This window comes from Erpetoichthys calabaricus, chromosome 12, assembly GCF_900747795.2.
Source record: "Erpetoichthys calabaricus chromosome 12, fErpCal1.3, whole genome shotgun sequence".
Lineage (NCBI taxonomy): Eukaryota > Metazoa > Chordata > Cladistia > Polypteriformes > Polypteridae > Erpetoichthys > Erpetoichthys calabaricus.
The window spans coordinates 10,884,703-10,895,937 of NC_041405.2; the positions used below are offsets into that span (position 1 = coordinate 10,884,703).

The following is an 11,235-nucleotide window of genomic DNA, read 5'->3' on the forward strand; positions in this document are numbered from 1 at the left end:
TACTGTAATTGAAGACTTATTCAGGTCTGGTTTTAAAACATAGTTAAAAGTCTCCAGCCATTATAATATTTTGAGTGTTTATAGTAGGAACAGATGCAAATACATTTTGGATGAAATCTCTATCATCCACATTAGATGCGTATATATTTATCAAAGTTACTTTAGATTTAAACAAATTACCCATCAACATGACATATTGCTCTTCATGATCGAATATTACAAATGAGATTGTTTTATGTATTAAAATTCCCACACCTCTAGTTTTCTTTGTATAGCTGGAATGAACATTTGGCCAATCCAATCTCTTTGTATTTAAAACTGCTCCTTACTTATTAAGTGAGTTTCCTGTAAAAGTACTATCTTAGCATTTAGGCGTGTTAGGTGAGAAAACACCTTTTTTCTCATGATTGAGACCTTTTACGTTCCAGCTCACAAAGTTCACTGACTGCTATTGAGGACATTTTGTAATCTTAAGTAAAGGTCAAGTCACCCCTCAATTTCTGTTTAAACTGCAAATGTTCAACTCCCTCAGTCTCTCCTCATATTGAAGTAGAAGGACATTTTCAGTTTAAACAATTGAAGATTAAGATGTGACATGATTGAAGTGTTTAAAATTATTAAAGGAATTACTGTAGTACAGTGGATTCAGGCTCTTACTTTAAAATAAATTCTTCAAAAACAACAATTTGTTTTACTGTGTGTTTAAACCAGTCACATTTTAATCTGTATTTTACCTGTAAACTTGTTAAAGCACTTTGAGGCTGTAGTTCATGAAGAGCAACATACAAAAATAAATACAATAAGTTGAAGCTGCTTTAGAAACTATTGTCAACTAAGGGTTTGAAAATCCTTAGAGAGAATTTACAAAATCCTCTTTATATGACATACTCATACTGTGGTTAGTGATATTATAGCTCAAGGATTTATAAATAACCATTGAGTAGTCTGTTAAATACTAATGTAGTGTTTGCTTTTTATCTGTCAAATAAAGTTCTGAGTTCTGTGATTAATGACACTTTTTTGCTTTCCAAGCTTAGCAGTAAAATATTAAAATTTTGTATTCCAACAAATTACATAACTCGATTGAACAAACGAGTAACTCATTCAAACGAATTATGTAACTCATTTGAATTGATTATTTTAATTTTTTTCCTTGACTCTCATTTCACATGTATGGAGCCTGTTTTGTATGAATTCATTTGAACAGATTATTATTATTTTTCCCCCGTGCAGTCCAGTTCTTATTACGGAGCCCCATATGGTTATTCAATGAACTGTAAGTGAATTGTAAGGTGTGTGTTAAAATCAGTGAACCAGAAGAGGAACTAGTTTGATGATTACCACAGTTAAAATGGTTACTTTGAGGAGTCCTGAAATGTGTTTGAAATGCTTGAGACATTACGACAATGGATTTATGGGATCTTCTCTGAGAATGTGATATTCCGGAGTCGGTGGTGGAAATGTTAATAGAAGAAAAGGTAAGATTTAAAATCTAGTTGATAATGGCACTGAACACGCAGAATAGATGGAAACTATTGGCTGGCTTATGGTTCCGATTCACTAAACTGAATACCAGGAAAAATAAATAGCTACTGAAAGAAGAAAAAAATTAAAAGTAATCTGTTTGAAAGAGTTACTAATTTGTTTGAATGGATTTTTTTTTTGGTGGCTTGACACCTATGGGGCTCCGTACACAAACAACAGTAAGTATTAATAATAAATAAACATTTTCCTTTTTGTTTCTTTTAAGATGTCCGACAGCTCTATTCCAGAGCAGGAAGCAGAAGGGCTTCAGAAGCATTTTAAAGATGTCGGCCTCGACCCTGCCTATTGGCTTCCAAAATTAAAAGAAAAGCTGGGTATCAGTTCTGTCCATGCCTTGCCATATGTGGGAAGAGAAGACTATGAAAAACTCTTACCATACTGCAAAGCAGATTGGGAGAAAAGAGCACTTAAAAGTGTATTTAATATAAAGGATGACAAGTCTGAAGTTGAAAAATTACAAAAGGAACGATTAGAGAACGCCAGAAAAAGACAAGAGGAGAGCAGGTGTATGCTGACAGAACTGAGAGCGTTGTATGAGCAGGGCAAGGAAAGGAGCGACCATGACGTGAAAGCCAAAAAGCAGAAACTTCAGACAGAACTTGAAATACCCCCCGAGTATTGGTCAACCTCAACTGACCCTTTGAAAGCTGTGATAGAAAATATGCAGAAACAGCTGGACTGTATGGAGTCCTCACTTCAAAAGAGTGAGAACCTGTCCGATAGAGAGATTGTTAAGAATGCATCTGGTGGTCTTGCCTTAGAGGGAATTTACAAGACAGATAAACTTGAGGACCTTATGAATAAGAGGGAGCAATTGATAGATCTCCATCAGTCCTTCTCTCTCGCTGGACCACAAGATACTCAGGTCTTTGAACAAGTTGAGGTTTCATCCCATGAATCAGAAGCCACTTTTGGAAAACTGATGGAAAAAATGGGAAGAAGCATTGCTGCTGCAGTTAAAGGTGGTGGATGGGGTTTCTGCTTAGATGCACGACTGCAGCAAAAAAAATCTTCAGAATTTAGCAGAGCAAGAAATTCATTGACAGAGAAGAGCTACATCTGCACCACAAAGTATAATTACATTCCACTCGCCTCATGCTTTATTAACAAATCAGATCTGACTCTAACAAAAGCAGCACTTGATGAGCTCAAAAGGATTGAAATGCTTGTAATGAATACTAATGACAAAGAGCTTCAGTTGAAAGAGATCCAAACATTTTTTGACAGATTTGGAAGTCATGCAAACCAAGGCCCTCTACATTTTGGAGGTATATACTGGTGGAAGGCCTCCTGTGAAGGATTTCACTCTCAAGAAACTGAAGAGGTGAGAAGGATTGTATCAGAGTCATTAAATACTTACATTGGTGCCAGTTACAGTGGATTTGGCTTAAATGTTTCAGCAGCAGGTGGCATAGAGATGTCATCTTCAGAAGGATCAGTTACTGGTAAGAAAAAGGATATTCTGAAAAGTAAAATTCAACTTACAGTGTCAAAAACTGGTGGCCCAGAAGCAGCCGATCAGCTTTTACAATGGAAAACTGGACTGACATCCAGTAGCAAGACTTGGTCTGTCATTGACAGAGGACAAAATTTGGTGCCAGTGTGGGAAATAATCTTGTCCAGTCATAGTACAGAATTTAGAAATGTACAAACAGTTGCTAATTGTCTTGCTAAAGGGTATAAAACTTATTCTGGATTAAGGACAAGTGATTTAACTGGTGCAGAGCTGGGCATCGTCTTCAAAGAAGTTCAAGAGGTCTTGAGTACCATTAAGTCATGGAATGCCTCTGACCCTGAGCAGCACTTGATACAGCTATCAGAACTGAAAAGTAACCTGATTGACAAAACAAAGAGCTGTAAGGTGTGGATCAATGAATGTCTTTCAGACCCTTCACTGCAGAATTTTTTATATTCCATTGTTTCGACACATAAGACATCACCAAATAAAAACAGCGCATACATAAAATCACAGATGCGCTTGCTTCTCCTTCCAGATATTGAGGAATCAGAGAGCTTTCTGGAAAGAGTTTTCATTATGACCTGGCTGAATGAATCAAGACGGGAAACGAAGAAGGAAGAGTCTGTGAAGAATGTATCTCAACTCTGCAAAATTTTACAGCTAGCAAAAATGGAAATTCAAAATACTTCTTCTCTGAAAGACTTGCAGGAAGTGAAGGTAAACCTGACCAGTAAAATCGCATTTTCAGTTTTTATGTTATGTAAACATTTTAGGGAGATGAAGCAAATGGAGGAGTTATCATTGCTACTTTCCATTGTCACCGTTGTGGGATATTCGAACACAGCTAACACATTTAATTCACTTCTTGATTATCCAGAAATCATCTTCTTACATGATGAGCTTAACAAAGTAATGGAAAAGTATTCATCTTTGAGAAGAGAAAGCATCTTAAAATCACAGGCCTTTGTGATCATCACTGGCCTTACAGTAACAAATAGATTCACAAGAGTGACTCCTGAAGTGAAGAAGAAATGTTTGTCGTTCCTGGAGTCAAATTTAAAGGATGTCTTGCTTGAGGATATTAGAAACCTTGTACAAGAATTCAGTGAGGGGCTTATTGTCTGGAAAAAATTAGAGGACCAGCTTAACTCCATAGTGAATGGGACCTACCAGAAAAATACTAAAGACGAAAGTGCAGAGTACGTCAGGACAAAATTAGGGACTGTTTTGAAGAGAAGACCATGCTCAAATAGTGAAAGAAATGAATCTGAACCAGTGATGCATCCACTCACAGACTCGCCCTGCTGTAATGTGATTGAAAGGCTGGAGCTCAAGTCTTTTTATCCAAAGAAGCTGACCATGTCTGATGTTTTGTTGATTGACAAATTCTCTCTGCACAAGTCTCAACCATCCTCCGACCATGATGTTCTTTTTTGCTTTCTCCAGAAACTTCTCATGATTGATTACAAAGCAAGACATATTGTATTTAAAACAACAAAAGCAGAAACCGAATCTTCTGAAATTAATGTTCAGACAACCAGCGCAATCAGTCTGGAAGACTTTTTGGATGACCCTGACATTTATAACGATAACACTGATTGCAGTGTCAAACCAGCAAGCCTTCACTTCATGGATGTCCAGATGGCTGTCTATCACTGCTCTGACATGTTTCTCTGGCAGTACATCACATCCAAGCTCTCGATTTGCCAGTATGCTCTTCCATTGTTAGTGCCCAATCTGTCCACTACAAAGATTGAATTGCCAATATGGTCCTTTAGACCACTGAAAAGGAGTTGGAAATGTGCAGATACAGTCAGCAGCACAAATGCTTCCCTGAAGAGCATCACTGCTAACATCTGTAGCACACCAGTGCCTATGGTGACATTCATGCGGTTTGGCCGTTGCACTTCATCAAAGTCCCAGATGATGAATGGTTTATTAAACCATCAAAAACATGACACTTTTTATCACAGGGATTGCAAAGGAAGCAGTAATGAGAGTCTGCTAATGGATGGGGTTGTAGAGATCTCGTGGTACTGTCCAGCTGGAAACAAGGATGACCAGTTTAATGAGTGTATTGCATTTACAAATCTCCGAGGGGATGCACGAAAACATGACAGGCAAGTCCAGTTTCTTTTAAAAACTTCAAGCATCAATGTTGTTGTTCTGATGGAACATCATCTGGATTCAAAATGTAAAGAAATATTAACACAGCTTGTGCAATCTCCAAATCCTCTAATCTGCTTGTATGCAGATAAAACAAACATTGCAAAAGGAAATCATGAGACCAAAGTGAAATTAGGGCTGAGGAATCGAAATCAGTCTGAACTTATTCAAGAAGTGGCAGAGTGCATTCAGGGCCTTCTGACAAAATCCGATGTGAAATTCAGTATTGAAAAGGGTGCTGATGTTGCTAGAAGACTTCATTTTTTAGTAGATGAAGATGACAAAGATTGCACTGCCACTAAAAAGATGGCAGAAACTGCAGTGAAGCCATTAAGAGACATGTCACTGTCAGATGCTAAAGAAAAGTTCATTCCACTTCAAGGGAATTTATGGCACAACTGGTGTAAAAAAAATAAAGAAACCAATCGCCTGCTGGCAAATGAAAATCGAACCATTGAGCAACAAAGAGGTGACATTGAAATGGAAAAAAATCGTCTTCGAAAAGAACAGTATAAGAGAGCTTTTCCACTAAATAATGTCATGAGGGAATTTATTAAGAATCTCAACTCTCAATCCACAATAAGACAAAAGTTCTTCCTGGCATGGTTAGGACAAATTCTGAATGATCTAACATCAAGAAAGCTTCAAACACTGAATGAAAAGCATTCTGAATTGTGTGCAAAAATGGAAGAGCAAAAGCAAAAGAGGCAAAATACAGACATCATCGAAAAAGAAATTGAGGTATCTTCAGGCAGACTTGCGGCTTCCACTTTGGGTCTGGAACATCTCCTTCGAGAAGTTGGTCAGATCTATGAGACGTTGGCATCCCAGCATATGAAAAATGAAATGTTTCTGTCTCTACCACAACTTGCTGCTGACCTCATGATTTCTGGGCATCCCATTGAACTGATGGATGGAGACGCTTCTCATGTTGCTATTACCTGGGTGAGTTCAGTCCTTGAACAGGTTATTGCTAAGCTGGGAGACAAAAGAGTTTTTGTTCTTTCCGTTTTAGGAATTCAGAGCACTGGGAAGTCAACTTTGCTGAATGCCATGTTTGGTCTTCAGTTTGCTGTGAGTGCCGGTCGTTGCACCAGAGGAGCCTTCATGCAGCTACTTAAAGTCAAGGATGAAAATAATGAACTCAACTTTGACTATGTGCTTGTGGTCGACACTGAAGGACTTAAAGCTTTAGAGCTCGGAGACAAAGCTACTCTGAAACATGACAATGAGCTTGCAACATTCGTAATTGGCATTGGCAATCTGACTCTGATCAATATATTTGGGGAGAACCCTTCTGACATGCAGGATATTCTTCAAATCTCAGTGCAGGCCTTTATGAGGATGAAAAAAGTAAAACTGTGTCCAAGCTGCATTTTTGTTCATCAGAATGTTGGAGAAATAACAGCAGGAGAAAAGAATATGGAAGGAAGAAGGCGGCTGCTGGAGAGGCTGGATTTCATGACGCAAACTGCAGCAAAACAGGAGATGTGCGACATCTCACGATTTACAGAGGTCATCAATTTTGACATCAGCAGGCACGTCCACTATTTCAGTCACCTTTGGGAAGGAAATCCTCCAATGGCCCCGCCAAACCCAAGATACAGTGAAAATATTCAGAAATTGAAGCAATCTCTGTTTTCTGAAGAAATGCAAGAGGGGATTATAAAGATTTCAGAATTTAAAACCCGCATGGAGGACCTCTGGTCTGCTCTTCTGGATGAGGACTTTGTCTTCAGTTTCAAGAACACACTGGAGATTGCGGCGTATAGGAAGGTGGAAGAAAAGTATGCAGACTGGAGCTGGCGGCTGAGGAGCTGCATGTTAGAGATTGAGAATGAGCTTCGCAACAGCATTGAAAATGAAACACTGCAAGACACGGGAGATTTCAAGTTGGACGAAAAAATTCAGGTGAAATATGAAGCAATTACAAAAGAGATGAATGAGTACTTCACTAAAGAAAAAGATAAAGACTTAATAATTCAGTGGAAAGCAAAAACTGAACTTGGTTTGAAGGATCTCCAATCAGAGCTTGTCAAAGGGACTGAAAGGAAATTAACTGATTTCATTAAAATGAAGCAGGGTCTGAGAAAAGTAGAAGAGCAGAAAGGAAAGTACGAGTCGGAGCTGATGAAGAAGAGCCAGGATTTGGCACGAGACCTTAAAGGTAAAAATTTGACATTACGAGAACTAGAAAATGCCTTTCAGAAGATGTGGACTCAGTGGGTGACTCGAGTGAAATCAGAGATGCCCGATGTTCAGCCACCCAACATAAAAGCCCATGCTGATGCAGTTTTGTTGGAAAACTTTGAAAGGAAACTAATTGACTCCTGCAAACAGAGCAAGTCTTACACCAGAATCCTTTACATTGATGATTTTTCTGCATATTTACAAATGAACAAAGGATTAGTGTTTAAACACACCATAAACCAGCAGGACCAGCTCTGTATGAGAAACCTCACCAGCAGCATAATACAGGACATTAATGACCGCATTAAAGAAAAGGAGGCAGCCAGAGTCGATTACAGTAATAGCTTTATGTATGAAGTCGTCAACACAATTTTAAAAGCAGTAAACAACTGTAAGTGTAACCAAAATAGGTTTAAAATTAAGAAGGAATACCCAATTGACTTAGCGTTGCATTTAAGAGGTGATGTCATATGGCGATTTCAAGAGATGAACCGTGCATTTCAGAAGGTTAACAATCCTCTGGAATATCTAGAAAATAAAAAAGAAGACTACTTTGGGTGTTTTCAGATTTACTGCAGCGGGGCGAGTGCAGCTACTGTGCTAGCAGACTGCGTCACTCGAGAACTAAAAAAAGCCATCCGTCAGGAAGTCTACAATAAAAGTTCTGCAGTTATAGCTACAGAAATACGATGTGGTGACCAAGCGTTAAATGGAAATAAATCCAAGCTTGAGAAGCACATCTTACTGTCTCTTTTAGAAAATCTAGATTTCAGAAAATGTGAGCAGTACATTGATCACCCAAAGGCATATTATGAGGCGTTTATTAAAGAACGAGAGAAGGCCTATTTTTCAAGCCGAAATCCTAGAATTTTTCTTATATGCACAGAGAAACTTGAAAACATCAAGAGCAGCGTTTCTTTGGCCATTTCTAAATCGACTGCTTATTTCGGAAATACTCGTACAAAAGCAACTGCTTGGATAGAAAGGTTTTGCAAAGAACTTAAAAATGAAATTGTTTTCTCTATTAATAATGTACGAGGCTTTGAAGATCAGGATATTCAGAACATGAGTTTCTTTAAAGAAAGCATCAATGACTTACTGAATAGTGCATATTTAGAATTAAAGGAAGAGTTTAGTGGCAAAAACCCTCTCGATAGAAAGCTGTTTAGATCTCAGCCTCATGAGGAATTGTTCAGACAGTGCTGTGGTTGTTGTAAAAAGTGTCCTTTGTGTTCTGCCATGTGTATAAACACAATGCCAACCCATGAAGGTGACGATCACTGTGCTCAGTTCCATCGGCCCCAGACAATTTGTGGTATAAAATGGTATGAATTTCGTGGTAGCAAATGGTGTCCTACTAACAGACTTGTGACTGATATTTGCTCGAGTCTTGTCGCCAGTGACTGTCGTCTAGTGCTTTCAGAAGACAACGAAATTCCTTACAGAGATTATCGGCAGGCAGGTCCCGAGTACGCCTGTTGGTCCATCACATCAGATAAGTCATTGCAGCCGTTCTGGAAGTGGTTTGTATGTCACTTTAAAGAAGACTTGGAGAAGAAATACAATGGGCGCTTAACTGACATCCCTGATCATTGGAAAACCATTACTAAGGAGAATGTTATTGAAGCACTGAAGACATAGTTGTGAATGATCGATTTTCAAATATTATAAGAATGAAAAATAAATTATAATGCAAATTAATCTTTATTTTGGGTGAGTGGCCTTGTCCCAGCCTAAGAGTGAGTTCAATCACTTTAAATTCACAAGCAGTTACTGGTCTTATGTTGTAAATCTAATTAGGACTAAAGTGTGTTTTGTTTTAGTAGTTAGCTCTGCTGCCTAACAGCATCTCTCTTGGTGAACTCTGCACATTCACTCTGTGTCTTTGGTGACTTTTTTCCTCCCCATCCCAAAAGCGTGTTGTTTAGGTTCATCGTCAGCTCTGAGCTCGTCCAGTTATGGATATTTGCTTGAGTTTGCCTTGTGATGGACCGACACCGTCTCCAGGGTTGGTTCCCACTTTCCCCCAAGATCCTTCATGACATGCATTCTTTGTTTTATCTGCAAGTTTGCAATGTGCTATTGTTATAAAAATATTTAGATGACCAAAACTCTGCTTCAAGTTTAACACAATCATTTATTTTTGTCCATCATTATATTCTGCTTTTTGATTGTATATTCAATAATTTCTGCTTTGTTTCATAATCTAATAAAATGATTTCAGCATGACTTCCTCTGCTGTTACTGTCTCATGAGGGTTTTTCTTACTTAAATGTCATTTAACCAAAGTATAACTAAAATTATTGTTGAATGTATATAGTGGAATAGTTTCATTTTCAATGAAATTTAAACCCATTAAATTCACATGGTCAGTCACAACATTATATTGAAGAGAACACAAAAGTCAGCATGCATTCAACAACTTTTTTACTTGACAGAGACTCTCATTTCAAAAAATGCACGCGCTTCACTAACACATACAAAGTCAGGACAAAACACGGCACTGTGACAAGGCTGCACAGATATAATAATTACCCGCTCCTCGAATAAAAACTTCTCATCCCAGAAACTGAATATCACAAACAACAGAACTGTGACATTTTCCTTGGGATTGTAGAGAGCTGTCCGAATGTGACGTATGCCTCAGGTGGTTAGGAAACAGGGGCTCATTGTCATTGACAGTGGTGGGCAGACTCCAGAGGGGAAACAGAGAATGCAAGAAATCAGCACTTCAGGCCACTTGGGTACAGATGGGCATCAATGAGAAAGTGGTGGAGATGCAGAACTTCATGGAACTTCTCACAAATATCCACCTGCAGGAGCTCCCCAGGCCAATCTGGCTGCACTATAGGCTGTAGTGGTGGTTGGAACCGGAGAACCAGTCTTCCCACTGAACGCAGACAGTGCAGTCGTGAACAAAATATTCAGCATCTCTTGTCTATCCCAGGCCACCACACCAGATCGCAGCTCTGTTTGACAATGCCCAAACTGCCTTCATGAGCCATGGTCAGGATGTTTGATTGGAGGCAGCTAGTAAAGACTGTATGAATCGAACACAATCTTCATTCCAACAGGACAGCTTAGCACATATTCTGTAGTATGAAGACAGTTCCTCCAAGAACTTTGCTGAAAATGAAAATCTCCAGCTGGGAGAGGGAAGGGTCATATTGAATTGCCTGTTGAAGCTCCTCTCACAGTGGACAGTAGAGCATTTGAAAAAGTTCATATTCATTGATGTCAGGTTCTGGGTGTGTGATGAAGTTGAGGGAAGCCCGGGGCAGAAGATCTGCCAGCACATTTTCACAGCCAGGGATGTAATGTAAAATTAAATTGCTGCAGTGCCCAGTGTCTCATGTTGAAAGTAACGCTGTGAGTGCCTCATAGTCAATGTGTAACGTAAATGAATGCCCATAAAAAAAAAAACAAAAAAAAACACAAACACACACACCATTGTTCACAATTCCAGACATAAGCTAGAGATTCATGCTCACCCACAGAGTGCTTTTTTTCAGCTGGACTTAGAGCCTGGGAGGTGAAGCCAATGGGTCATTCAGCACTAATCTGTAACTGGGACAGCACTGCTCCTAGCACTATGCTGGAAACATCACTGAAGACAAAAGTGAGCTAGGAGGAGATGTGAGGTGTATCTTCAAGAGATGGGCAGCTTCTGAGCAGGTGGGAGTCCAAGATCAAGGTACGTCCTTCTTCAGTAGTTGATGTATTAGAACATTAGAACACTCTAGATGAGAACAAGCAATTCAGCCCAACAAAGCTCACCAGTCCTGTCCACTTATTTCTTCCAAAAAAACATCAAGTCGAGTTTTGAGAGTCCCTAAAGTCTTACTGTCTACCTCACTACTTGGTCACTTATTCCA

The 11,235-nt window shown here is 38.9% G+C and overlaps 1 protein-coding gene across 2 annotated transcripts in view; it reads left to right on the top strand.

Moving 5' to 3' along the window:
• The window catches only part of LOC114642878 (interferon-induced very large GTPase 1-like), a 68,868-nt gene extending 59,207 nt beyond the window's left edge, over positions 1-9,661 (top strand). For both annotated transcript variants that reach the window (XM_051934551.1, XM_051934552.1), the window contains exon 2: positions 1,751-9,661. In XM_051934551.1, the coding sequence (XP_051790511.1) occupies positions 1,751-9,001 (7,251 nt within the window). In that variant the 3' untranslated portion in view covers positions 9,002-9,661. The remainder of the gene's footprint in view (positions 1-1,750) is intronic.
• Positions 9,662-11,235: the final 1,574 nt, after the last annotated feature.